Source organism: Pogoniulus pusillus, chromosome 39 (assembly GCF_015220805.1).
Source record: "Pogoniulus pusillus isolate bPogPus1 chromosome 39, bPogPus1.pri, whole genome shotgun sequence".
NCBI lineage: Eukaryota > Metazoa > Chordata > Aves > Piciformes > Lybiidae > Pogoniulus > Pogoniulus pusillus.
Genome location: NC_087302.1, coordinates 1918982 through 1946866, shown reverse-complemented (window position 1 = coordinate 1946866; position 27885 = coordinate 1918982). Strand labels below are relative to the sequence as shown.

At 59.6% G+C, this 27885-nt stretch overlaps 1 protein-coding gene across 1 annotated transcript in view; it reads left to right on the top strand.

Moving 5' to 3' along the window:
* The first annotated feature begins 20441 nt into the window (after positions 1 to 20441).
* Positions 20442 to 27885, top strand: part of MYBPH (myosin binding protein H) — a 40221-nt gene continuing 32777 nt past the window's right edge. The window contains exons 1-3 of the mRNA XM_064173627.1: positions 20442 to 20988; positions 21218 to 21352; positions 26943 to 27110. Of these exons, the coding sequence (XP_064029697.1) occupies positions 20607 to 20988; positions 21218 to 21352; positions 26943 to 27110 (685 nt within the window). The 5' untranslated portion in view covers positions 20442 to 20606. The remainder of the gene's footprint in view (positions 20989 to 21217; positions 21353 to 26942; positions 27111 to 27885) is intronic.

The window sequence follows — 27885 nt, the reverse complement described above, 5'->3', positions numbered from 1 at the left end:
GGGCAGGGAGGAGTGCCTGAGTTGCCCCAGCCGAGGCAGCAGGCAGCCTGCAGCAGGTTGAGCTCCTGAATCCAAAGCTGGGCTGGAGCAGAGCTGGCTGTGGGAACCCCAAGGACCCCCAGGGGGACCAGCATCTTCCCGAAGCCTGGCACAGTGTCTGGAGCGATTCGGATGGCCTCACGGTGAGAGCAGCCTGAGTGAGTGTCGCTGGGATGCTCCCTGCTGGCAGCAGGGCAGGGATGCAGCTGGGCCACTGCTGGGCAGCCCCAGACTGGTTTGCAGTCGCAGTTTACTGGGGTCTGGAAGGAGTTGATGGGGTTTGGGGGTGGTCCCAGCCCTCTGGGTCAAGAACTGGCTGGAGGGCTGGGCTCAGAGAGTGGTGGTGAATGGTGCCACATCCAGCTGGCAGCTGGCACCAGTGCTGTGCCCCAGGGATCAGTGCTGGGCACAGTCCTGGTCAATATCTTCATTGATGCTCTGGAGCAGGGGATTGAGTCCAGCAGCAGTGAGTCTGCAGATGGCACCAAGCTAGGAGCAGCTGTGGAGCTGTTGGAGGGTAGCAGAGCCCTGCAGAGGGACCTGGCCAGGCAGCATGGGTGGGCAGAGGCCAAGGGGATGAGACTGAACAAGGCCAAGGGCAGGGTTCTGCACTTTGGCCACAACAACCCCAAGCAGCACTGCAGGCTGGGGCCAGAGTGGCTGAGAGCAGCCAGGCAGAGAGGGAACTGGGGGTGCTGGGAGAGAGGAGCTGCAGAGGAGGCAGCAGTGCCCAGGTGGGACTTTGGCTTCTGTGGGGAGCAGCAGCAGCAGCAGCTCAGAGAAGCATGGAATGGGTTGGGTTGGAAGGGACCTCAAAGCTCATCCAGTGCCAATCCCTTGCCAGGGGCAGGGACACCTGGTGCAGAACACCTCCAGGAGGCTGTGGAGGCACAGAAGCACAGAATGTGATCTTTGATCCCACTGGGTGCTTCTGTGCTCCACAACCTCCCTGGAGGTGTTCAAGACCAGGTTGGGTGGGATCTTGAGGGACCTCTTCTAGTGGGAGGTGTCCCTGCCTATGGCAGAGGGTTGGAGCTGGCTGAGCTTTGAGCTCCCTTCCAACCTAAACCATTCCCTGATCTGTAAGTGAAAGCTTTTAAGGCAAGGGAAGGAGGGGGAGGGGGAGTGGGATGATAAGGGAAGAGCTGGGAGGGGGAAGTGAAGACACCTTCAGGCTGAAGGGAATCTGGAGAGCTTCAGGTTGGACATGAGCAAAAGTTTCCTCCCCAAAAGGGTCGTGGGGCACTGGATCAGGCTGCCTGGGGAGGTGGTGACTTCTGCCAGGCACCCAGGGACAGATCAGCACTGCCAGCACTGCCAGGTCCTCCTCTGCTGAGCTGCTCCCCAGCAGGTCCCTCCTCACCTGCCCTGCTGCAGGAGGTTGTTCCCTGCCCAGGGGCAGGACCCTGCCCTTGCCCTGCTGGAGCTTCTGGAGGGGGTTGAGTTCTGCTGCCAGGCAGCCAGGGACAGAAGAAGAGGACACAGCCTCAAGCTGTGCCAGGGCAGGGTCAGGCTGGATGTTAGGAGAGACTGGCACAGGGATGGGCTGCCCAGGGAGGTGGTGCAGTGCCAATGCCTGGAGGGGTTCAAGAGGAGGCTGCATGAGGCACTCAGTGCCAGGGCTCAGTGAATTAGAAGCTGTTAGGTTGGACTGGATGATCCCAGAGGTCTTTTCCAACCTGCTTAGTTCTGTGATCCTGTGGTGGAGTTCCCATCCCTGGAGGTGCAGGCTCAGGCACAGTCTGCCAGCTGTGCCCAGGAGATGCTGGGTGGTGGTTGGACTGAATCACAGAATCAGGCAGGGCTGGAAGGGAGCACAAGGAGCAGCCAGTTCCAACCCCCCTGCCATGCCCAGGGACACCCTACCCTAGAGCAGGCTGCACACAGCCTCAGCCAGCCTGGCCTCAAACACCTCCAGCCATGGGGCCTCAACCCCCTCCCTGGGCAACCCATTCCAGCCTCTCACCACTCTCCTGCTCAACAACTTCCTCCTCACCTCCAGCCTCACTCTCCCCACCTCCAGCTTTGCTCCATCCCCCCCACTCCTGCCACTCCCTCACAGCCTCAAAAGTCCCTCCCCAGCTTTTTTGGAGCCCCCTTCAGATCCTGGCAGGCCACAAGAAGGTCCCCTGGGAGCCTCCTCTGCTGCAGCCTGCACAGCCCCAACTCTTTCAGGCTGTGCTCACAGCAGAGCTGCTGCAGCCTCTGAGCATCCTTCTGGCCCTGCTCTGGACACTCTCCAGCATCTCCACAGCCCTCTTGTCCCAGGGGCTCCAGAGCTGGATGCAGGACTCCAGGGGAGGTCTCAGCAGAGTGGGTTGGGTGGTGCTGGGTGATGATCTGCAGGTCTTTTCCAAGCAGCTGATTCTGTGACTGGAGCCTCCAGAGGAGCAGTGGCCTGAGGACACCTAAGGTGTCCCTTAAGTCCTCGATGGGGGTTAAGGGATCCAAGGGGATGCTGGAGCATAACTACCCAATGGTGTGGGTCACCCTGCAGGGGTTCCAGTGCATCCAGGTCCTTGCATCATGGTCAGACTCCTTCCTGTGGAGCAGTGGTCCCTGGCTGTGCTGGGCCCCTGGGTGCTGTCACCATGGAGATGGGCAAAGAGGGGCTCTGGGTGCTGGTGTTTGCCCTGGGCAGTGACCCTCCTGCCTGCCCCTGCCCTGGCCAACCCCTCAGCTCCTGCTGGCACAGCTGATGAAGCTCTTGGCCCCTACTGGTGCTGGAGGCTGGGGCTGAGCTGGCTGCTCCCTTTCTCTTGCAGGGTGTCCCAGCTCCTCACTTGCTGCCCAGGAGCTGCCACAGCTCAGTGACAGCAGCAGCCAGGAGTGTGGTTGTGTCCCCTGGCTGCAGCCCCTGTGCATGGGTGGCCTAAGTCATAGTGTCACAGAATGGTTAGGCTTGGAAGGGACCTCTGAGGGTCACAGAAGCACAGAATGGGTTGGCAAAGCCTTCTGAGGTCATCAAGCCCTGCCCCACCGTGGCCACTGAACCCTGGCCCCTGGTGCCATGGCCACAGCTTCCTGCAGCCCCTCCAGCCATGGGCACTCCACCACCTCCCTGGGCAGCCTCTGCCAGGCCCTCACCACTCCTCCAGCAAAGAATTTTGTCCTCCTCTCCAACCTGACCCTCCCCTGGCACAGTCCCAGGACATTTCCTCTCCTTCCATCCCCTGAGCCCGGGCAGCAGAGCCCAACCCCCAGCTGGCTGCAGCCTGCTCTCAGGGAGCTGCAGAGAGCAATGAGCTCTGCCCTCAGCCTGCTCTGCTCCAGGCTGCTCACCCCCAGCTCCCTCAGCTGCCCCTCCCCAGCCCTACTCTCCAGACCCTTCGTTGCCTTTCTCTGGCCCTGCTTCAGCCTCTGGATGTCTTCCTCACAGTGAGAGGCATCCTCCAGCTGCTGGGGGGCTGCAAGGTAGCTCCAAACCTTCTGTGTTGTGCAAGGGGAGATTGTTTGGCTAAAACTCTTCTGCCAGTGCCTTGTCCCTCCTGGCCACACGAGGGGCTGAGGATCTGCCAGCTTAGAGAAGCTTTTCCTCCTCTCCAACCTAACCCTCCCCTGGCACAGCTTCAGGCCAGTTCCTCTCCTTCCATCCCCTGAGCCCAGGCAGCAGAGCCCAACCCCCAGCTGGCTGCAGCCTGCTCTCAGGGAGCTGCAGAGAGCAATGAGCTCTGCCCTCAGCCTGCTCTGCTCCAGGCTGCTCACCCCCAGCTCCCTCAGCTGCCCCTCTGGAGGTCACTGAGTCCAACCCCGCTGGCAGAGCAGGGCTGGGGTGGCAGAGGTGCCCTGCAGTGCTTTGGGTCTCTGAGCCCCTGCTGGAGGAGGGAGAGGCCAAGCTGCTGCCTGCAGCAGGACCCGGCAGGGCAGCTGCTGACAGAGCCTTATTGGCATCCCCAGCTGCTGTCCCCAGCCCCTGCTGGAGGTGACCCCTGGTGGGCTGCGGGCAGCAGAGCTGCCACTGGCTCGGCCCCTGTGGGCTCTCTGTATGCCCACCCTGGGTAGGGTCCTGCTGGCAGCCCCAGGGGTAGGGCAGCACTGGCAAAGAACCCAAGGCAGAGGGGCTGGCAGCGGGGCCAGGGCAGGTGGCAGAGGCAGTGCCAAGGTGCGTGAGGGTTGGGGCTGTGCTGTCACGTCCTGGCCTGGCCTGCCCTGCCTGCAGCTGCTGCAGCTCACTGCTCCTGACCCCTGCCCATGGCAGCCTGCAGCTCACCTGCCCAGGGCTGCCCTGGCTGGTGGCACCCCCGGAGAGGGCTGCAGGGCTGAGGTCAGGGGGCTGTGAGGAGCAGCTGGGGCTGGCCAGGCTGCAGAAAGCAAAGCAGTGAGTGCCCTCCAGGCTGCCCAGCAGGGCAGCATTCCCCTGGTGCTGCCCATGGGTTACCTTTGCCCAGGACCCTCCTTGGCAAAGCCAGCCCCTTCAGGCACTGGAAGGCACTGGCAGAGGCAGCCCAGGGAGGTGGTGGAGTGCCCATGGCTGGAGGTGCTCAAGAAAGCTGTGGCCATGGCACCTGGGGCCATGGTTTGGTGGCCATGGTGGTGCTGGGCTGCTGTTGGGCTGGAGGATCTCAGAGGGCTTTGCCAGCCCAAAGCACTCTGTGAGTCTCTCACTTTTGTCCCTCAGCACTGGGGAGGCCACACCTTGAGTGCTGGGGGCAGGTTTGGGCTCCTCACTGCAAGAAGGACACTGAGGAGCTGGAGCAGGTCCAGGGAAGGGCAACAAAGGTGAGGAAAGGTTTTGCTTCCTCCAAACCTTGTCCCAAAGCTTCCATCCTGCCTTGAGTGGCTGAGGGAGCTGGGGGTGAGCAGCCTGGGGAAGGGGAGGCTGAGGGCAGAGCTCATTGCTGTCTGCAACTCCCTGAGAGGAGGCTGGGGCCAGGTGGGGGTTGGGCTCTGCTGCCTGGTATCAGGAAAGAGAGGAAATAGCTGAAGATGAGCCAGGGGGTGCCCAGGTGCACAAGGAGGGCAGCAGCAGCCTGGCCTGGATCAGCACTGGTGTGGGCAGCAGGAGCAGGGCAGTGGTGGTGCCCCTGGACTGGGTAATGCTGAGGCCACATCTTGAGTGCTGGGGACAGGTTTGGGCTCCTCACTGCAAGGAGGACACTGAGGAGCTGGAGCAGGTCCAGAGAAGGGCAGCAAAGGTGGGGAAGGGTCTGGAGAGCAGGGCTGGGGAGGGGCAGCTGAGGGAGCTGGGGGTGAGCAGCCTGGAGCAGAGGAGGCTGAGGGCAGAGCTCATTGCTCTCTGCAGCTCCCTGAGAGCAGGCTGCAGCCAGCTGGGGGTTGGGCTCTGCTCCCAAGGAACCAGTGACAGGACAACAGGGAATGACCTCAACTTGCACCAGAGGAGGTTTAGGTTGGACATGAGGGACAATTCCTTCCACTAAAGTGTTGCAGGGGCAAAGCATCATAGAATTAGGGAATTGTTTTGGTTGGAAGAGAACTTTCAGATGGTGGACTCCAGCCCCTGACTCAGTGAGGCTGAGGCCAGGTCCCCAGCACCAGGGCTCTGAAAGCCCTCCAGGGATGGGCACCTGGGGTGCATGAAGAGGAGTGTGGCCCTGGAGGTGCTGAAGCCAAGCCTGGCTGGGGCACTGAGTGCCATGGCTGTGTGGGCAGGGCTGGGGGCTAGGTTGGGCTGGATCAGCTTGGAGCTCTCTTCCAACCTGCTGGATTCTGTGACTCTATGCTTCAGCAGGTCAAGGGAGGTTCTTCTGGTTCCAGTTCTGGGCTCCCCAGCTCCAGAGAGACAGAAAACTGCTGGAGAGAGTCCAGGGGAAGCTGCTGAGAGGCCTGGAGCAGCTCTGAGGAGCAAAGGCTGAGAGCCTGCAGGAGAGCAGCCCCAGAGGGCATCTGAGCAGTGCTCTGCAAGAGCTGAAGGGTGGGGGGCAGGAGGCTGGGGCCAGGCGCTGCTCAGTGGTGCCCAGGGACAGGACAAGGGCAGTGGGCATGGACTGGAAGCTCAGAAGTTCTACCTCAGCATGAGGAGGATCTTCTTTAATTAAAGAGTGCTGGAGCCTGGAGCAGGCTGCTCAGAGAGGCTGTGGAGTCTCCTTCTCTGCAGAGCTTCCAACCCCACCCTGGCCATTGTGCCCCTGGGCAAGCTGCTGTGGGTGCCCTGCTGGAGCAGGGGGGGGTTGGCCTGGATGACCTCCAGAGCTCCCTTCCAATCACAGCACTCTGTGGGTCTGGGACTTTAAAGCAACTCTTGGATCAAGCTCCTGTCCCAGAGTGGCACCAGAGCAGACTCTACCCCAGGGAGGTCTCTGGCTGAGGTGTCAGGTCCACATCCCAGCTCTGTGCTGGGACCCCCCTGCCTGCAGCCATTGCTCTGGGCTGAGGTCAGCACCCACTTGTGGGCACCACACAAGATGGAAAGCCTCTGAGCTGCCCTCCCTGGCTGCCCACCTGCTGCTGCCCCCCTGCTTGACTCAGCAGACTGCTAATATCCTGGTGAGAGAGAGGCTGCCAATGCTGGGGGCAGCTGGCAGAGGGGAGGTGGCAGGCAGGGCTCAGACCTGCCACACTCACAGAAGCACAGAACTAACCAGGTTGGGAAAGACCTCAGCTCCTTCAGTCCAACCTTCTCATCAACTGACCCCTGGCACCCTCATGCAGCCTCCTCTTCAACACCTCCAGGCATGGGCACTGCACCACCTCCCTGGGCAGCCCAATCCAATGCCAATCACTCTCTCTGCCAACAACTTCCTCCTAACAGCCAGCCTGAACCTGCCCTGGCACAGCTTGAGCCTCAGTTCCCTTCTTCTGTCCCTGGCTGCCTGGCAGCAGAGCCCAACCCCACCTGGCTACAACCTGGCCCCAGCCTCATCCTCAGGGATTGGACTCTTTGAGCTTTCCTTAGCACCTCCCTGGGGTTCTGGAGGTCTGAGCTGACCCTCATGGAGAGAAGCATAGAATCATAACAAGGTAGGGGTTGGAAGAGACCTCTGGATGGGTTGGGAGAGACCTCTGGAGATGACCCAGTCCAATCCTCCCTGCCAGAGCAGGGGCACCCAGGGCAGGTCACCCAGGAACACATCCAGGTGGAGCATCAAAAGCTCCAGAGCTGGAGACTCCACAACCTCCCTGAGCAGCCTGCTCCAGGGCTCTGCCACCCTGAAGCTAAAGAAGTTCCTCCTCATGCTCAGATGGAACTTCTGCTGTTCAGTTTGTGCCTCTTGCCCCTTTGTCCTGGCCCTGGGCATCACTGGGCACAGTGACACAGAGTGCCAGCACCTGAAGGGGCTCCAGGAGAGCTGGGGAGAGACTTGGGCTGAGCTTGGAGGGTCCCTTCCAACCCAGTGCAATCTGCTGATGTTTAAGGTCACTTCCAACCCAAGGCTGGAGAAGAGAAGGCTCCAAGGAGAGCTCAGAGCAACCTTCCAGGAGCTGAAGGGGCTGCAGGAGAGCTGGGGAGGGACTTTGGGCAAGGGCTGGGGGTGGCAGGAGGAGGGAGAATGGATTTGAGGTGGGAGAGAGGGAGTGGAGAGGAGGAAGGAATTGTTGAGAGTAGGATGGCATGAGGAGGGTTCAAGTTAGGGGGGCATGAGGAGGGTTGGAGTTAGGATGGCATGAGGGGGGTTGGAGTTAGGGGGCATGAGGAGGGTTGGAGATAGGGGGGCATGAGGGGAGTTGGAGTTAGGGGGCATGAGGGGGGTTGGAGTTGGGGGGCAAGAGGGGGGTTGGAGTTAAGATGGCATGGGGGGGTGGAGTTAGGATGGCAAGAGGGGGGTTGGAGTTAGGGGGGCATGAGGGGGGTTGGAGTTAGGGGGGCATGAGGGGGGTTGGAGTTAGGATGGCATGAGGGGGGTTGGAGTTAGGGGGCATGAGGGGGGTTGGAGTTAGGGTGGCATGAGGGAGGTTGGAGTTAGGATGGCATGAGGGAGGTTGGAGTTAGGGGGGCATGAGGGGGGTTGGAGTTAGGGGGCATGAGGGGGGTTGGAGCCCTCAAGGCAGAAATGATGCTCTTGTGCTGCCTGGAAGCAAAGCTAAGGCTCAGTGGTGCAGTGGGCTGCAAATGTGGGTCCAAACCAAGCTGCCCAAAGGAGCTGCTTCCTGCAGAGCAGAGCTGCAGAGCTCCTTCCCAGCTGGAGCACATAAATGTCCACTTGGATCCTGAGGGGAGGATCTGAGCAATGCTGAGCAACACCTCAAGGGTGGCTGTCAGCAGGATGGGACCAGGCTTGGTTCAGTGGTGCCCAGGGACAGGGCAAGGGGCAATGGGCACAAGCAGGAACATCTATGGGTGGGCAGAGACCTCCTGGCTCTGGGCTCACCACCCCCAGGGGCTTGCTGCACAGGGAGGGGGTCCAAGGGGGTGCAGCCTTTGTGCTCCTCCAGCGACTGCTGTGCTGGGGCAGAGCTGCCACTGACAGAGCACAGCCAGGCCTGGGCTCCCCAGGTCAGGAGGGACAGGGAACTGCTGGGGAGGGGACAGCAAAGGGCTGCAGAGCTGCTGAGGGGACAGGAGCAGCTCTGGGAGGAGAGGCTGAGAGAGTTGGGGCTGTGGAGCCTGGAGAGGAGCAGCCTGAGGGGGACCTGAGCAATGCTGAGCAATACTTCAGGGGTGGCTGTCAGCAGGGGGGGGACCAGGCTTGGTTCAGTGGTGCCCAGGGGCAGGACAAGGGGCAGTGGGCACCAACTGCAACATCAGGAGTTCCACCTCAACGTGAGGAGGAGCTTCTTTAATGTCAGGCTGCTGGAGCTGTGGAGCAGGCTGCCCAGAGAGCTGCTGGAGTCTCCATCTCTGGAGTCATTCCAAGCCCACCTGGAAGAGCTCCTGTGTGATCTACTCCAGGTGCCCCTGCTCTGGCAGGGGGATTGGACTGGATGATCTCCAGAGGTCACTGCCAACACAGTCCTCAGGACTTGGGCTATCCATATCAGCTCCAGCACAGGAAAGTCCTGGAGATGCTGGAGAGGGTCCAGAGGAGGCCACCAAGATGAGCAGAGGCTGCAGAAGCTCTGCTGTGGGGACAGGCTGGGAGAGTTGGAGCTGTGCAGCCTGGAGAAGAGAAGGCTCCAGGGAGAGTTCAGAGCAGCTTCCAGTGCCTGAAGTGGCTCCAGGAGAGCTGGAGAGGGATTTTGGACAAGGGCTGAGAGTGCCAGGATGAGGGACTATGGTCTGAAGATGGAGCAGGGGAGGTTTAGTTTGGACATCAGGAAAAAGTTCTGCAGGTTCCTCTGGGACCTTTTCTGGGTGACTCTGCCTTGGCAGGGGGCATGGACTTGAGGAGCTCCAGAAGGCTTCAGCTCTCTGTTGGGAGCCCCCAAGCACAAGGAGGATATGGAAGTGTTGGAGCCAGTGCAGAGGAGGCCACCAAGATGCTGAGAGGGCTGCAGCAGCTCTGCTCTGAGCACAGGCTGAGAGAGTTGGGGCTGTGCAGCCTGGAGAGGAGAAGGCTTGGAGGAGACCTTGGAGTGGCCTTGCAGGGGGCTGCAGGAGAGCTGGGGAGGGACTATTGAGGAGGTCTGGGAATGAGAGGAGGAGGAGGAGGAATGGGTTTGAAGTGGCAGAGGAGAGATTGGAACTGGATGTGAGGAAGAAGTTGTTTGCAATGAGGGTGGTGAGAGACTGGCACAGGTTGGGGGTGGTGAGACACTGGCACAGGTTTCCCAGGGTGGTTGTGGATCTTTGATCACATTGGGTGCTTCTGTGCTTCACAACCTCCCTGGAGGTGTTCAGGACCAGGCTGGATGAGTCCTTGAGTGACCTGTTCCAGTGGGAGGTGTCCCTGCCTATGGCAGGGGGTTGGAGCTGGATGATCCTTGAGGTCTCTTCCAACCTAAACCATTCTGTGATTAGGAAATATTTTTCTCCTCAGAAAGTGTTCTCAGACCTTGGCCCAGGCTGCCCAGGGAGGTGGTGGAGTCCCCATCCCTGGAAGGGTTTAATTGAGCTCCAAGTGTGCTGCAGTTGGACTTGGTGGTCTCCATGGTCTCTTCCACCCCCAGCAGTTCCTTGGTTCTCTGATGCGAGGGTCGAGGCAATGCCAAGCACCAATGCAGGCTGGGCAGTGCCAGGCTGGAGAGCAGCCCTGAGGAGAGGCACTTGGGGGTGCTGCTGGAGGAGAAGCTCAGCAGGAGCCAGCAGTGTGCACTTGCAGCCCAGAGAGCCAAGCAGAGCCTGGGCTGCAGCAGCAGCAGTGTGGCCAGCAGGGCCAGGGAGGGGATTCTGCCCCTCTGCTGTGCTCTGCTGAGACCCCACCTGGAGTCCTGCATCCAGCTCTGGAGCCCCTGGGACAAGAGGGCTGTGGAGATGCTGGAGAGTGTCCAGAGCAGGGCCAGGAGGATGCTCAGAGGCTGCAGCAGCTCTGCTGTGAGCACAGACTGAAAGAGTTGGGGCTGTGCAGGCTGGAGCAGAGGAGGCTCCCAGGTGACCTTCTTGTGGCCTGCCAGGATCTGAAGGGGGCTACAAAAAGCTGGGGAGAGACTTTTGGGGCTGTGAGGGAGTGTCAGGAGTGGGGGGAATGGAGCAAAGGTGGAGGTGGGGAGAGTGAGGCTGGAGGTGAGGAGGAAGTTGTTGAGCAGGAGAGTGGTGAGAGGCTGGAATGGGTTGCCCAGGGAGGGGGTTGAGGCCCCATGGCTGGAGGTGTTTGAGGCCAGGCTGGCTGAGGCTGTGTGCAGCCTGCTCTAGGGTAGGGTGTCCCTGGGCATGGCAGGGGGGTTGGAACTGGCTGCTCCTTGTGGTCCCTTCCAGCCCTGCCTGATTCTCTGATGCTCTGAGTTTCAGGCACAAACATGTTGATATTTGAAGTGATCTCTCCAATGTTTGTGCTCAGCCCTCCCAGCTGCCTGCAGGAGCAAGCCAGCAGCCCACACACTCAGCTCTTCATTCTCCTGCCAAGCTGGAGGAGCAGCCCTGGTGCCCATTTGGGTTTGTTTCTAATGCCAGGCTCATTTTAACTCCCTCAAAGGCAGGGATGGAGCTTGGAACCCCCCACACAGAACCTCAGCATCGTTAAGGTTGGAGATGCCCTCTCAGACCATCCAGCTCAACCTTCCACCCAACACCTCCATGCCCACTAAACCATGGCTCAGAGTGCCACATCCAGGCATGGGCACTCCACCACCGCCCTGGGCAGCCTCTGCCAATGCTTCACCACTCTTGAAGGAAGGAAAATCTTCTTAAGAGCCAAATATCCACTTCCATCCTTGGCACTGGAATGATTCCATGAGAGCTCTTTTCTCTCTCCCCCTTTGTGCATCCACAGGTGGGTAACAGAACCTTCAGCCCCTGCTGGAGCAGGTCCAAGGTGATCAGAGAGTGGAGAACCTCCCCTGTGGGGACAGGCTGGGAGAGTTGGGGCTGTGCAGCCTGGAGAAGAGAAGGCTCCAGGCAGACCTCAGAGCAACCTTCCAGTGCCTGAAGGGGCTGCAGGAGAGCTGGGGAGGGACTTTGGGCAAGGGCTGGGAGTGGCAGGAGGAGGGAGAATGGATTTGAGCTGGGAGAGAGGAGAGGGAGAGTGGAGAGGAGGAAGGAGTTGTTCAGAGTGAGGGTGGGGAGAGATTGGCACAGGTTGAGGGTGGTGAGACACTGGCACAGGTTGCCCAGGGAGGTTGTGGAGCACAGAAGCACCCAATGGGATCTTTGATCTTTGATCACATTGGGTGCTTCTGTGCTCCACAACGTCCCTGGAGGTGCTCAGGACCAGGCTGGATGAATCTTTGAGCAACCTGATCTAGAGGAAGGTTTTAAGGGGAAACCTTTGAGCAGTCTTCTAGTACCTGAAGGGGCTCCAGGAGAGCTGGGGAGGGACCTTGGACAAGGGCTGGGAGTGCCAGGATGAGAGCCAATGGCTTTGAGCTGGGAGAGGGGAGAGTGAGAGTGGAGATGAGGAAGGAACTGTTGAGAGTGAGGGTGAGGAGAGACTGGCACAGGCTGCCCAGGGAGGTTGTGGAGTCTTGTTAATGCCAGGAGGAGGAGGAATGGGTTTGAAGTGGCAGAGGGGAGATTGGAACCCATTGAGTGCTTCTGTGCTTCACAACCTCCCTGGGCAACCTGTGCCAGTGTCTCAGCACCCCCAACCTGTGCCAGGCTCTCACCACCCTCACTGCAAACAACTTCTTCCTCACATCCAGTTCCAATCTCTCCTCTGCCACTCCAGACCCATTCCTCCTCCTCCTCTCATTCCCAGACCTTCTCAATAGTCCCTCCCCAGCCCTCCTGCAGCCTCCTTCACATCCTGCAAGGCCACTCCAAGGTCTCCTGGAAGCCTTCTCCTCTCCAGGCTGCACAGCCCCAACTCTCTCAGCCTGTGCTCAGAGCAGAGCTGCTGCAGCCCTCTCAGCATCTTGGTGGCCTCCTCTGCACTGGCTCCAACACTTCCATGTCCTGCTTGTGCTGGGGGCTGCAGAACTGCCCCCAGGACTGCAGGTGGGGTCTGAGGAGGGCAGAGCCAAGGGGCAGAATCCCCTCCCTTGCCCTGTGCCCACACTGCTCTTGCTGCAGCCCAGCACAGGGTTGTGTCTGGGCTGCACTCCCACTGCAGGCTCCTGTGGAGCTTTGCATCACCCCAGACCCCCAGGGCCTGTTCCTCAGGGCTGCTCTCAGCCATTCCCCACCCAGCCTGGAGCTGTGCTTGGGTTTGCAGCCACATCAAGGGCAGCTTCTGCCTCTTCAGCTTTTGAGTTCACCAAACCTGGAGTTTTCCAGCCTGCTGGATGCTGTTTGGGATGCTGCTGGCTCTGTTGACTCACAGCATGACTCATAGGTTAGGAGCAAATGAATCAACTCAGTTTCTCATCCAGCTTTATCTGGGCCACCTTACCCCAGTGTGTTGGCATCTTGTTTACTCCAGCTGAGCAGGCTGCAGCCTGGCACCACTCTGCTGCTGCAGGTGACAAACACAGCCTGGCAGCCTGGCACAGGCTGAGGGTGCTGAGACACTGGCACAGGTTTGCCCAGGGAGGTTGTGGAGCACAGAAGCACCCAATGTGATCAAAGATCACATTGGGTGCTTCTGTGCTCCACAACCTCCCTGGAGGTGCTCAGGACCAGGCTGGATGAGTCCTTGAGCAACCTGCTCTAGTAGGAGCTGTGCCTGCCTATGGCAGGGGGGTTGGAACTGGCTGAGCTTTGAGTTCCCTTCCAACCTGACCCATTCTCTGATTCTATGTCCTCTTCATTTTCCACCCTGCTCACCCCAGTGGACACAGGAGAGGGATCTGAGTGACCACTCCCTTGTGGACTGAGGTGTGGGGTTGGATTTGGCTCTTTCAGAGCTCCTCCAGTTGCTTTTCTTGACTCCAGCTCAAAGCAAACCTGCTCTTTGTGCACAGGACTTTGCTTTAAGGTGAGATTATCATGGATCACAGAACCACAGAACCTTAGAGGCTGCAAAGGATCTTCAGAGATCATCCAATCCAAACACCCACCCCCTGCCAAAGCAGGACCCCCCCGGGTAGTTCAGCAGCTCAGTCACAGAGCCACAGAGTTAAGCAGGTTGGAGGAGACCTCTGAGACCATCGAGTCCAACCTATCCCCTGACAGCTTCTGATTCACTGAGCCCTGGCACTGAGTGCCTCATGCAGCCTCCTCTTGAACCCCTCCAGGCATGGGCACTGCACCACCTCCCTGGGCAGCCCATCCCTGTGCCAGTCTCTCCTAACATCCAGCCTGACCCTGCCCTGGCACAGCTTGAGGCTGTGTCCCCTTCTTCTGTCCCTGGCTGCCTGGCAGCAGAACTCAACCCCCTCCAGAAGCTCCAGCAGGGCAAGGGCAGGATCCTGCCCCTGGGCAGGAACAACCTCCTGCAGCAGGGCAGGTGAGGAGGGACCTGCTGGGGAGCAGCTCCAAGGAGCAGCAGCTGGCAGTGCTGGGGACAATCAGGTGCCCATGGACAGCAGTGTGCCCTGGTGGCCAAGGAGGCCACTGGTGTCCTGGGGGGCACTCAGAAGTGAGGGCAGCAGGGCAAGGGAGGTTCTGCTCTCATTCTACTCTGCCCCAGTGAGTGCACATCTGGAGACCTGGGTCCAGTTCTGGGCTCCTCAGTTCCAGGGAGACAGGGAAGGGCTGGAGAGAGCCCAGTGGAGGCTACGAGGGTGATGGAAGGACTGGAGCAGCTCTGTGGGGAGCAGAGGCTGAGAGCCCTGGGGGTGTCCAGTGTGGAGAGTCAGAGTCACAGAGCTCTGGGGGTGGGAAGGGACCTCCAGAGATCATCCAGCCCAAGCCTCTGCCAAGCAGCATCTCCCAGGGCAGGTCACACAGGGCTGCATCCAGGCAGGTTTGCGAAGCCTCCAGAGCAGGAGACTCCAGAACCCCCCTGGGCAGCCTGCTCCAGGGCTCTGCACCCTCACACCAAAGAAGTTTCTCCTCATGTTGAGGTGGAACCTCCTGGGCTCCAGTTTGTGCCCCTTGCTCCTTGCCCTGGCACAGGGCACCACTGAGCAGAGCCTGGCCCCTGCTGCTTGCCCCCCACCCTTCAGTTAGTGCATCCCAGGCACCTTCTGGACTGCAGCAGTGTGCCCCAGCCCCAGCAGCAGGAGGAGGAGGAGGAGGGCAGGTGGGCAGTGTACCCCAGCCCCAGCAGCAGGAGGAGGAGGAGGGCAGGTGGGCAGTGTGCCCCAGCCCCAGCAGCAGGAGGAGGAGGAGGGCAGGTGGGCAGTGTACCCCAGCCCCAGCAGCAGGAGGAGGAGGAGGGCAGGTGGGCAGTGTACCCCAGCCCCAGCAGCAGGAGGAGGAGGAGGGCAGGTGGGCAGTGTACCCCAGCCCCAGCAGCAGGAGGAGGAGGAGGGCAGGTGGGCAGTGTACCCCAGCCCCAGCAGCAGGAGGAGGGCAGGTGGGCAGTGTGCCCCAGCCCCAGCAGCAGCAGGAGGAGGAGGGCAGGTGGGCAGTGTGCCCCAGCCCCAGCAGGAGGAGGAGGAGGAGGGCAGGTGAGCAGTGTGCCCCAGCCCCAGCAGCAGGAGGAGGAGGAGGGCAGGTGGGCAGTGTGCCCCAGCCCCAGCAGCAGGAGGAGGAGGAGGGCAGGTGGGCAGTGTGCCCCAGCCCCAGCAGGAGGAGGAGGAGGAGGACAGGTGGGCAGTGTGCCCCAGCCCCAGCAGGAGGAGGAGGAGGGCAGGTGGGCAGTGTGCCCCAGCCCCAGCAGGAAGAGGAGGGCAGGTGGGCAGTGTGCCCCAGCAGCAGGAGGAGGAGGAGGGCAGGTGGGCAGTGTGCCCCAGCCCCAGCAGGAAGAGGAGGGCAGGTGGGCAGTGTGCCCCAGCCCCAGCAGCAGGAGGAGGAGGGCAGGTGGGCAGTGTGCCCCAGCCCCAGCAGCAGGAGGAGGGCAGGTGGGCAGTGTGCCCCAGCAGCAGGAGGAGGAGGAGGGCAGGTGGGCAGTGTGCCCCAGCCCCAGCAGCAGGAGGAGGAGGAGGGCAGGTGAGCAGTGTGCCCCAGCCCCAGCAGAAGGAGGAGGAGGAGGAGGGCAGGTGAGCAGTGTGCCCCAGCCCCAGCAGCAGCAGGAGGAGGAGGGCAGGTGAGCAGTGTGCCCCAGCCCCAGCAGAAGGAGGAGGAGGAGGAGGGCAGGTGAGCAGTGTGCCCCAGCCCCAGCAGGAGGAGGAGGAGGGCAGGTGGGCAGTGTGCCCCAGCCCCACACCCCTGCTGGCAGCAGGACTCCTTTGTCTTTTGCCAGAGCAGCTGCAGAGAGTTTGCTGCTTCGTGACCCCCTTGGCATGTTTGAGCTGCTCCAAGCTGCCCTGGGGCACTGCCAGCTGCCAGCCACGGCCCAGGGGGCAGCAGAAGTGGCCAGAAGCTCCATGCCACCCTCTAGGAACTCATCCCTCAGGCATCCCAAAGGTATCCCGGGGAAGGAGGAGCCTCTGCTTAGTTCCATTCCTCATGGGCAGTGAAGGCAGCGGAGGAACATCTGGGCTGTGACACAGCTGTGGAGCTCCGGAGACACTGACACCACTGCCTGCTGCCAGGCTGCCTCCTGCTGCCAAGCAGTGGCTCTGAAATGCCAAACGGTGGCTCTGAAATAAGCTGGCAGGAAAGACAAACAACATCTCCCTCTCTCCCTGAGGCAGGAGGCTCCTGCTGCCAGGCAGGATCACAGCCCCCAGGGCAGGGCAGGGGCTGGGAGCAGGTTTCCACTCGTGTTAGGTGATCCCCAGGTGGCTGGCAAGGCTGGGGACTGGGGGGAGCTTCCTCCTCAGCTCACAGCAGCAGCAGAAGGTGCAGAGGATTCTTTGGGTGTCTCCCTGTTTGTGCAGAGGTGCTCAGGGTGATGCCTCCATGCAGCCATCGGTGCCTGCCTGGTGCAGTGCTACAGGCTGGGGACTGAGTGGCTGGAAAGCAACCAGGAGGAAAGGGACCTGGGGGTACTGATAGAGAGGAGCTGCAGAGGAGGCAGCAGTGCCCAGGTGGGCAGCAGAGCCAATGGCATCCTGGGTTGGCTCAGGAGCAGTGTGGGCAGCAGGACAAGGGAGGTTCTTGTGCCCCTGTGCTCAGCACTGCTCAGGCCACCCCTGCAGTGCTGTGTCCAGTTCTGGGCTCCTCCATTGCAGAGAGATGCTGAGGTGCTGGAAGGTGTTTGGAGAAGGGCAGCAAGGCTGGGGAGGGGCCTGGAGCACAGCCCTGTGAGGAGAGGCTGAGGGAGCTGGGGGGGTGCAGCCTGCAGCAGAGGAGGCTCAGGGCAGAGCTCATTGCTGCCTGCAGCTGCCTGCAGGGAGGCTGGAGCCAGATGGGGGATGGCCTCTTCACCCAGACAACCAGCACCAGAAGAAGGGGACACAGCCTGAAGCTGTGCCAGGGCAGGTTTAGGCTGGATGTTGTTAGGAAGTTGTTGTCAGAGAGAGTGATTGGCACTGGGATGGGCTGCCCAGGGAGGAGGTGGAGTGGCTGTGCCTGGATGTCTTCAAGCAAAGCCTGGCTGGGGCACTCAGTGCCATGGTCTGGTTGACTGGCTAGGGCTGGGTGCTAGGTTGGACTGGCTGAGCTTGGAGGTCTCTTCCAACCTGGTTGATTCTATGATTCTGTGATTCTGGTGCCTGGCCAAGCCCAGCACCCCTGTGGCACCCTGAGGGACCAAAGGGGCAGCATTTCTGCCCTGGCATCCTCTGCCCACCTGGTTCATGGCTCCTGCTTCAGCTGGAGTGGATCCCTTGAGGCCATGGGGCTCCTTTTTGCTTTGGGATGGCATCATCCCTTCAAAGACAGCCTGGGCTGGTGGTGATACAGAATGGCTCAGGCTGGAAGGGACCTCAGAGCTCATCTACTGCACCATGGGCAGGGGCAGCTCTCAGCTAGACTCAGCTGGACACCCCCTTGGCCTTGAACACCCCCAGGAAGGAAGCAGCCACAATAGGATCATAGATCACAGATCCCAGGATGTCAGGGCTGGGAAGGGACCCCAAGAGCTCATCCAGGCCAACCCCCCCCTGCCAGAGCAGCACCACCCAACCCAGCTCAGGGCACACAGAACACATCCAGACAGGCCTGGAAAGGCTCCACACAAGGAGACTCCACAACCTCTCTGGGCAGCCTGTGCCAGGGCTCTGGGAGCCTTCCAGGCAAGAAGTTGCCTCTTGTGCTGAGCTGCAACCTCCTGTGCTGCAGCTTCCATCCACTGCTGCTTGTCCTGTGCCAGGGAGCAGTGAGCAGAGCCTGTCCTCCCCTGCTGACCCCCAGAGCCTGTCCCCCCCTCCTGACCCCCAGAGCCTGTCCCCCTCCTCCTGACCCCCAGCCCTCAGACAGTTACAGACATTGATCCAATCCCCTCTCAGGCTTCTCCTCTCCAGACTCTCAGCCCCAGGTCCCTCAGCCTCTCCTCTCCAGGCAGTGCTGCAGTCCCTTCATCATCCTCACAGCCTCCCTTGTTCTCTCTCCAGCAGTTCCTGTCCCTCTGCAACTGGGGAGCCCCAGACTGAAGGCAGTGCTCCAGATGAGGTCTCAGCAAGGCAGAGCAGAGAGCAGGAGAACCTCCCTGGCTCTGCTGGGCACACTCTGCTCAATGCCCCCCAGGCTCCCACTGCCCCTCTTGACCCCCAGGGCACATTGCTGCCCCAGGGATGCTCTCTCCCAGCACTCCCAGCTCCCTCTCCTTGGGGCTGCTCTCCAGCAGACACCTCCCAGCCTGTCCTGCTGCAGTTTGTTCTTCCTCCCCAGGTGCAGGACTCTGCACTTGGCCTTGCTGAGCCTCATTTGGTTCCTCTGTGCCCAGTGCTCAGCCTGTCCCACTCTCCCTGGATGCCCACACAGCCTCCCTGGGCAGCCTGTGCCAGTCTCACCACCCTCCTACCCCAGAGCACCTTCCTCAGCTGCAGCCTGACCCTGCTCTGCCTCAGCTCCACACCATTCCTTGGCCTGTCTCCAGACACCCTCAGGGGAAGTCTCTCTGCAGCCTTCCTGCAGGATCCCTTCAGCTATTGGGAGGCAGCTCTGGAGTCTCTTCTGCTCCTTCTTTCACTCCTTCTCCTCTCCCTCCTCTTCCTCGGTGCCCACACCTGGAAAGCCACCCCCTTGTAAGCCAAGCTGAGCTCCCCTGGCCCTGACAGGCTCTGGTTGCCCCAGAGGTGCCTCTTGACCCTGCTGTGCCTGTCTGGAGATGTTTCCTGGGCACCCAGAAGCCATAAGCCCACGGATCAATGCCCAGAGTTTTTTGGGGGGGGCTTTGGGATGAATCTAAGTTTGGATGCTAACAGCAGGCACCAGTCCTGGCATGGCCAAACCCCATGGGCAAGGCTCTGCTTGTGTGGGCAGGACAGAGGCTGGGTGCAGGCTGGGCAGGGATTAATCTTCTCCAGGACCCTGGGTCCGGGGTGGGGGCAGCTGATCCCAAGAGCTGCCTCCAAGCCTCAACACTTCTGAGCTTCAGGTGGAGGCTGGAGGAGGACATGGGGGGAATAGAAGGGTCTGGGGTCACAGCAGGGACTGGGGGAGGAGGTGGAGGGAGCAGGAGGGTTTGGGATGCTCCATCCAGGACTGACAGGGAGGTGCCTGGGGTTGGGGCAGGAGCTGGGTGCAGGAGGAAGGAGCAGGAGGGTTTGGGATGCTCCATCCAGGACTGACAGGGAGGTGCCTGGGGTTGGGGCAGGAGCTGGGTGCAGGAGGAGGGAGCAGGAGGGTTTGGGATGCTCCATCCAGGGTTGGCAGGGAGGTGCCTGGGGTTGGGGCAGGAGCTGGGTGCAGGAGGAGGGAGCAGGAGGGTTTGGGATGCTCCATCCAGGGTTGGCAGGGAGGTGCCTGGGGTTGGGGCAGGAGCTGGGTGCAGGAGGAGGGAGCAGGAGGGTTTGGGATGCTCCATCCAGGACTGACAGGGAGGTGCCTGGGGTTGGGGCAGGAGCTGGGTGCAGGAGGAGGGAGCAGGAGGGTTTGGGATGCTCCATCCAGGGTTGGCAGGGAGGTGCCTGGGGTTGGGGCAGGAGCTGGGTGCAGGAGGAGGGAGCAGGAGGGTTTGGGATGCTCCATCCAGGACTGACAGGGAGGTGCCTGGTGTTGGGGCAGGAGCTGGGTGCAGGAGGAAGGAGCAGGAGGGTTTGGGCTGCTCCATCCAGGGTTGGCAGGGAGGTGCCTGGTGTTGGGGCAGGAGCTGGGTGCAGGAGGAGGGAGCAGGAGGATTTGGGATGCTCCATCCAGGGTTGGCAGGGAGGTGCCTGGGGCTGGGGCAGGAGCTGGGTGCAGGAGGAAGGAGCAGGAGGGTTTGGGCTGCTCCATCCAGGGTTGGCAGGGAGGTGCCTGGGGTTGGGACAGGAGCTGGGTGCAGGAGGAGGGAGCAGGAGGGTTTGGGATGCTCCATCCAGGGTTGGCAGGGAGGTGCCTGGGGTTGGGGCAGGAGCTGGGTGCAGGATCCCTGGGGGAAACCCGAGAGAGAGCAGGTTCAGGCTGGACGTCAGGAAAGAGAGCCTGGCACTGGGCCGGGCTGCGGGGAGGTGGTGCAGTGCCCATCGCTGGAGGCTGCAGGAGGCACTCGGCGCCAGGGCTCAGGCGATTAGAAGGTGCCAGGGGATGGGTTGGACTCGGTGAGCTCGGAGGTCTTTTCCAACCTGCTTAGTTCTGCCACTCTGAGACTCGGGGGTGGGGGCAGTGTCGGGGGGGGGGGGCAGTGGGTGGCAGAGGAGGGGGCAGCGGGGGGAGGGGTGGGGGTGGCTGTTGAAAAGCTGCTGGCTGAAGGGGTGCTGGGGCCAGGAGCCATGTCCCCAAAGAAAGGTGACCCGGGGCTGGGCTGCCCAGCTGTGTGCGAGGCCCGGGGGGGGGGGGTGGGGGTGCAGTGGGGGGGTGGGGTGGGGGGCAGGACCATGTGCTGCTGTCCCATAGGGAGGGGGCAGGGGCGTGCTGCTGAATGTGCAGGTCCCGGGTGGCTATTCCTGGCCGCCACCGCCTGCGCAGGCAGATTGGTTTGCAGGGAGGTGCCAAGTGCCAGCCCCAGCCTATAAAAACCTCCCAGCCCCTCTCCTGCCCTCGCTGACTGCTTCCCACCCTCCCCCGGACCCCCCGGCCCGGGGTGCAAACGCTCGGTGAGGACATCACCTTTGGCGTCCGGATCCCAAATCTAGAGGAGAGACCTTTGGGCTGAAGAAAGGATCCCAAACCCGAGCGGAGGGAGCAGGGCAGAGACCCCAGGACATCGTCCCCCACTCCCCCAGCCCCCAGGTCTGCAGCCATGACCCGCAAAACAGCCCCTGCCTCCGAGCCTGCTCCCAAGAAGAAGTCAGCAGCAGCCCCCAAGAAGGAGGAGGCAGCCCCCAAGAAGGAAGCAGCCCCCAAGGAAGAAGCAGCCCCCAAGAAGGAGGAGGCAGCCCCCGAGAAGGAAGCAGCCCCCAAGGAGGAAGCAGCCCCCAAGGAGGAAGCAGCCCCCAAGGAGGAAGCAGCCCCAGCCCCAGCTGCTGAAGCGTCCCCAGCCGCTGAGCATCCCCCCCCTGCAGCACAGCCTCCAGCCCCCGCAGAGGAGCTTGCTCCTGTCCCCACACCAGAAGGGGCTCCAGCCCCTGCAGAGGCTCCCCCAGCTGAACCCCCAGCCCCTGAGCCCGAGAAGCCAAAGGGAGGTGAGGACAGGAGTGGGCATGAAGTGGGGAGGGGAGAATGTAAGGTTTGGGGGGGGGGGCATGTGGGGGTGAAGTCACCGAGGGTATTTTTGCTGGGGGATGATGCTGGGGGATTAGGGGGGTGGAAGGAGGGGAGAGGGAGGGGGGCTGAAGACCAGCGTGGAGGCTGAGTGCCCTCCATCAGCCCTGGTACTCTGAGCTCGTCCTCACCACCCTGGGTTTGTTCCAGAGCCTCCCAGCTGCCCCCTGGCCTTGGCTGTGGAAGAAGTGAGTCAAAACTCCATCACCCTGAGCTGGAGAGCCCCGGAGCAGACAGGCAGGGCAGGCTTGGATGGATACGTGGTGGAGATCTGCAAGGATGGAAGTAAGCTTTGCCCTGCCCTGTGGGCACGGGGAGCTGGTGTGGGCACACAGGGCAGAGCTGGGCAGGAGCCAGCAGCGCCTTTCCCTGGCCACCACTTCTCTTTCTTTGCCCAAATGGCTTCATTTTAAAGGTGTTTTGCTTTGGGTTGGTTTCTTTTCCCACGGAGCAAAGTGCCCGAGGGCAGGTTGGATGCACCTGGGCTAGCAGGAGCTGTCTCTGCCCTTGGCAGGGGGCTGGAACTGGATGAGCTTTAAGGTCCCTTCCAACCCAAACTGCTCCCTGGAGGGCCAGGAGGATGAGCAGAGGGCTGGAGCTGCTCTGCTGTGGGGAGAGGCTGAGGGAGTTGGGGCTGTGCAGGCTGGAGGGAAGGGCTTTGAGATCCCTTCCAACCCAACCCCTTCTAGGAGAGGGTTTCCCACTGGCTCCAGGTGGTCCTTAGCAGGAGGCTGGACCAGGTTTGATGTCGCTGCCGTGTCCGAGTAGCAGGAGGAGGAGACCAAATCGTCCCCACTGAGGGTGGTCTGTGGTGAGCTGCAGCTCTGCAGAGACCTGGGCTGGGGCTGGTGATGTAAGAGCTCAGGAGGACCTCTCTCATGTCTGCCCCAAATGAAGTGGGCAAGGAGGGAGGGTGTGGGAGGAGAGGACCCTGGGCAGCACAAGAAGGGCTGTCAGGCATCAGCAGAGCCCAAGCTAGATGTGGCCTGAGATGCCTGGAAGGAGGATGGAGGTGGGCTGGTGAGTGGCAACAGTCATCTGTGCTTCTCCAGTTGCATTGCTGGCAGGTGGAAGGGGGGGAGGTGAATGGGACTTGTGGTCTGGGCACTGCCTGCAAGCCCTGCTAGGATCTGAGGTGAGCCAGGCCATGACCTGTGTGGCTGGGGGGGGGGCTGGGGGGCTGCAGTGCTGTGGGCCAGGGGCCTTGGGGAAGCTGCTCTGTGAGCCTTGGCTGTTGGCTTGTGGCAGGCAGTGCTTAGCTGTGCAGGGCTGGAGGTTTGGGAGCTGACCATGGCTGCATGAGGACAAGGGAAGGTGCAGCTGTTCCTGGAGGGTGCTGGCTGGCAGGCACCCAAAGGTGACAGTTCTGGATGCTCTTCCAGCTTACTCTGGGCTTGGTTGGGTGACAGGAGGGGTCTGAGCCTTCAGTGATGCCCACAGGGGCTCCATGACTGCTCTGGGTGGGCAACAGCTGGCAAGGTTTGGGGGAGGGCTGGTCTGAGGAACACCAGTGGGGGGGAGGGCAGGAGGAGCTGGTGGGGTCTGGCTGCTCTGATGGCACTGACAGGAAACCTTTCTTGGTTTGAAGGTGGCTCTGCACACCCTGGCACATGTGGGTGGCCCACCTGGCACACCCAGTCCTTTGGTGACCAGGAGAGGCTGTTCTGTAGCTGGGTGCCCTCTCAGGAGGTTGGGCACACAGCAGGGCTGTGTTAGCTGGCTGATGGCTTGGCTGAGAGGTGAGACTGAGCTGCCCCTTCCAAGCAGGAGGAACAGCTGGAGAGGTCTCCCTGGCTGGTGGTAGGGCAGGAGCAGCCCTTGCCCCATGTTGGATGTGCTGGGGAACATGGTGAGCTCCAAAGCATCGTCCTGGGGCAGGGGGAGGGTGCTCAAGGGACCCTGGCCACTTTGGGCAGTGCACCTGCAAGGTCAGCAGAGGTCCCTTTCACTCCAACACGAGGAGAAACTTCTTTGGGGTGAGGGTGCTGGAGCCTTGGAGCAGGCTGCTCGTGGAGGTTGTGGAGCCTCCTTCTGTGGGGACTTTCAAAGCCTGCCTGGGTGTGCTCCTGTGGAACCCAATCCTGGTGTCCCTGCTTTGACAGGGGGAGGTTGGGCTGGATGATCTCCAGAGGTCCCTTCCAACCCCTGCCATGCTGTGGTCTGTGATTCTGTGACCATGTTTGATGCTCTAATGCCTGTTCTTACTCACAGTGGCCTCCTGCTCAGCAGCTGAGCTCCTGCCAGCATTTCTGGTAGAGGTGATCTGATCCAGGAGATCCTGCTCTGGCAGGGGTGGGGGTTGGACTGGCTGAGCTTTGGAGGTCCCTTCCAGCCCCTGACATGCTGTGATTCTGTGACTCAGAGCCTGCTTTCTTTGGCAGGGTGTGGTGGCCAACCTGCCCTTGGAGCTGCCCTCCTCTGCTGGTGCCCCAACCCATCAGAGAATCAGAGAATCAAGCAAGTTGGAAGAGAGCTCCAAGCTCATCCAGTCCAACCTAGCACCTAACACCTTCTAATTAACTAATAAATAGAACCAAGCAGGTTGGAAGAGAGCTCCAAGCTCATCCAGCACAACCTAGCACCTAACACCTTCTAATTAACTAATAAATAGAACCAAGCAGGTTGGAAGAGAGCTCCAAGCTCATCCAGCACAACCTAGCACCTAACACCTTCTAATTAACTAACCCATAGAGTCATAAACTAAAGCAGGTTGGAAGAGAGCTCCAAGCTCATCCAGTCCAACCTAATACCTTCTAATTAACTAATAAATAGAACCAAGCAGGTTGGAAGAGATCTCCAAGCTCATCCAGCCCAACCTAGCCCCTAACACCTTCTAATTAACTAACCCATAGAGGCAAAGAACCAAGTAGGTTGGAAGAGATCTCCAAAATCATTGAGTCCAATCTAGAACTTAACACCTTCTACTTAACTAACCCCTAGAGTCATAGAGTCAAGCAGGTTGGAAGAGACCTCCAAGATCATTGAGTCCAACCTAGCACCTAACACCTTCTAGTTAACTAACCCCTAGAGTCATAGAGTCAAGCAGGTTGGAAGAGAGCTCCAAACTCATCCAACCCAACCTAGCACCTAACACCTTCTAATTAACTAACCCCTAGAGTCATAGACTAAAGCAGGTTGGAAGAGAGCTCCAAAATCATTGAGTCCAACCTAATATCTTCTAATTAACTAATAAATAGAATCAAGCATGTTGGAAGAGAGCTCCAAGCTCATCCAGCCCAACCTAGCACCTAACACCTTCTGGTTAACTAACCCACAGAGTCATAGAACCAGAGAACCATAGAGTCATGCAGGTTGGAAGAGACCTCCAAGCTCATCCAGCACAACCTAGCACCTAACACCTTCTAATTAACTAACCCATAGAATCAAACAGATTGGAAGAGAGCTCCAAGCTCATCCAGTCCAACCTAACTCCTTCTAATAAATAATAAATAGAATCTTCTAATAACTAATAAATAGAATCAAGCAGGTTGGAAGAGACCTCCAAACTCATCCAGCCCAACCTAGCACCTAACACCTTCTAATTAACTAATAAATAGAATCAAGCAAGTTGGAAGAGAGCTCCAAGCTCATCCAGCACAACCTAGCCCCTAACACCTTCTAATTAACTAACCCATAGAGGCAAAGAACCAAGTAGGTTGGAAGAGATCTCCAAAATCATTGAGTCCAACCTAGAACTTAACACCTTCTACTTAACTAACCCCTGGAGTCATAGAGTCAAGCAGGTTGGAAGGGACTTCCAAGATCATTGAGTCCAACCTAGCACCTAACACCTTCTAGTTAACTAATAAATAGAATCAAGCAGGTTGGAAGAGCCCTCCAAGCTCATCCAGCCCAACCTAGCACCTAACACCTTCTAATTAACTAACCCCTAGAGTCATAGAGTCAAACAGGTTGGAAGAGACCTCCAAAATCATTGAGTCCAACCTAGCACCTAACACCTTCTAGTTAACTAACCCATAGAATCAAACAGATTGGAAGAGAGCTCCAAGCTCATCCAGTCCAACCTAACTCCTTCTAATAAATAATAAATAGAATCTTCTAATAACTAATAAATAGAATCAAGCAGGTTGGAAGAGACCTCCAAACTCATCCAGCCCAACCTAGCACCTAACACCTTCTAATTAACTAATAAATAGAACCAAGCAAGTTGGAAGAGACCTCCAAGCTCATCCAACTCAACCTAGCACCTATCACCTTCTAATTAACTAACCCACAGAGTCATAGACTAAAGCAGGTTGGAAGAGAGCTCCAAAATCATTGAGAAGGATTAGTTGGGTTACACAGGTCCAAGCAGAACAGCAGAAGCCCAAGGAGAAAACAGAGACAATGACTCCAGTGGACAGAAGTGTCTGATCTGTGCCTCTGTCCTTGCTCTTGCACATCTCAGCAAGCCTATGAGTGAAGCAGACATCCCCCTTCCTCCCTTTTCACAGCCTGTCATCTAATTTCTCTCCTTAAAGCATGCCAGTTAGCCTCAAACCAGCACACTTTGCAAGGAAGAGGCTCTTTGCTTCTGGGTTTCTCCTCTCTGAGTCTCAGTCCTGCTGCCTGAGCTGTGTGCCTCAGACTTTGCAAGGAAGAGGATCATCATAGGATCATAGGATGTTAGGGGCTGGAAGGGACCCAAAGAGATCTTTGAGTCCAACCCCCTTGCTGGAGCAGGACAACACTAACACAGAGGAACACTTCCAGAGGCTCTTTGCTTCTGAGTTTCACCCCTCTCTGGCTCACTCCTGCTGCCTGAGCTGTGTGCCTCAGGAGCCTCTTTACTTCTGGGTTTCACCCCTCTGTGGCTCAGTGCTGCTGCCTGAGCTGTGTGCCTCAGGAGCCTCTTTACTTCTGGGTTTCACCCTGTTCTGGCTCACTCCTGCTGCCTGAGCTGTGTGCCTCAGGAGCCTCTTTACTTCTGGGTTTCACCCCTCTGTGGCTCAGTGCTGCTGCCTGAGCTGTGCCCCACACTCTTTACATGGAAGAGGCTCTTTGCTTCTGGGTTTCACCTCCCTGTGGCCCAGTCCTGATGCTTGAGCTGTGTCCCACACTCTTTACATGGAAGAGGCTCTTTGCCTCTGAGTTTCACCCCTCTGTGTCTCAGTGCTGCTGCCTGAGCTGTGCCCCACACTCTTTACATGGAAGAGGCTCTTTGCTTCTGGGTTTCACCCCTCTCTGGCTCACTCCTGCTGCCTGAGCTGTGTGCCTCAGGAGCCTCTTTTCTTCTGGGTTTCACCCCTCTGTGGCTCAGTGCTGCTGCCTGAGCTGTGCCCCACACTCTTTACATGGAAGAGGCTCTTTGCTTCTGGGTTCCACCCCTCTGTGGCCCAGTGCTGCTGCCTGAGCTGTGCCCCACACTCTTTACATGGAAGAGGCTCTTTGCTTCTGGGTTTCACCCTGCTCTGGCTCACTCCTGCTGCCTGAGCTGTGTGCCTCAGGAGCCTCTTCACTTCTGGGTTTCACCCCTCTGTGGCCCAGTGCTGCTGCCTGAGCTGTGTGCCTCAGGAGGCTCTTTGCTTCTGGGTTTCACCCTGCTCTGGCTCACTCCTGCTGCCTGAGCTGTGTGCCCCAGGAGCCTCTTTACTTCTGGGTTTCACCCCTCTGTGGCTCAGTGCTGCTGCCTGAGCTGTGCCTGAGGAGCCTCTTTGCTTCTGGGTTTCACCCCTCTGTGCCCCACACTCTTTATGTGGAAGAGGCTCTTTGCTTCTGGGTTTCACCCTGCTCTGGCTCACTCCTGCTGCCTGAGCTGTGTGCCTCAGGAGCCTCTTTACTTCTGTGTTTCACCCCTCTGTGGCTCAGTGCTGCTGCCTGAGCTGTGTGCCTGTGTCCACTGCATGCCTGAAATGCTCTGCTGGGTTCATCCTAGGTACAGACTGGACAACTGTCAACAAGGAGCCTTTTCTTTCCACCCGCTACACAATCCAGGACCTGGGCTCTGGAGAGAAGATCCACGTGAGGGTGAAGGCTGTCAACACCCACGGTGCCAGTGTCCCTGCCAGCCTGGAGCAGCCAGTCCTCATCAGAGAGATCCTGCGTGAGTACAGCTCCTGCTGAGCATCATTCCTCTGGCCTTGGTCAGCAGCACAAAGATGGCAGAGAATTGCAGAGTGGTTTGGGTGAGAAGGGACCTCCAAAGGTCAGCCAGGCCAGCCCCCTCCAGGCACTCAGCAGAGGATGTGCTCCACTAGATCAGGTTGCTCAGAGCCTTGTGGAGTCTGATCCTGCATATCTCCAGGGAGGGATGGGGTCTCAACCACTTCCCTGGGCAACCTGTGCCAGTGTTCCAGCAGCCTCCTAGTGCAGAACACCTCCAGGGAGGTGGTGGAGCACAGAAGCACCCAATGTGATCAAAGATCACATTGGGTGCTTCTGTGCTCCACAACCTCCCTGGGCAACCTGTGTCAGTGTCTCACCACCCTCAACCTGTGCCAGTGTCTCACCACCCTCAACCTGTGCCAGCCTCTCCCCACCCTCACTCTCATCAATCCCTTCCTCCTCACCACTCTCACTTTCCCCTCTCCCAGCTCAAAGCCATTGTCCTTTGTCCTGGCACTCCCAGCCCTTGTCCAAAGTCCCTCCCCAGCTCTCCTGGAGCTCCTTCAGGCAGTGAAAGGTTGCTCTGAAGTTTCCCTGACCTCCTCTCCTCTCCTCTCCTCTCCTCTCCTCTCCTCTCCTCTCCTCTCCTCTCCTCTCCTCTCCTCTCCTCTCCTCTCCTCTCCTCTCCTCTCCTCTCCTCTCCTCTCCTCTCCTCTCCTCTCCTCTCCTCTCCTCTCCTCTCCTCTCCTCTCCTCTCCTCTCCTCTCCTCTCC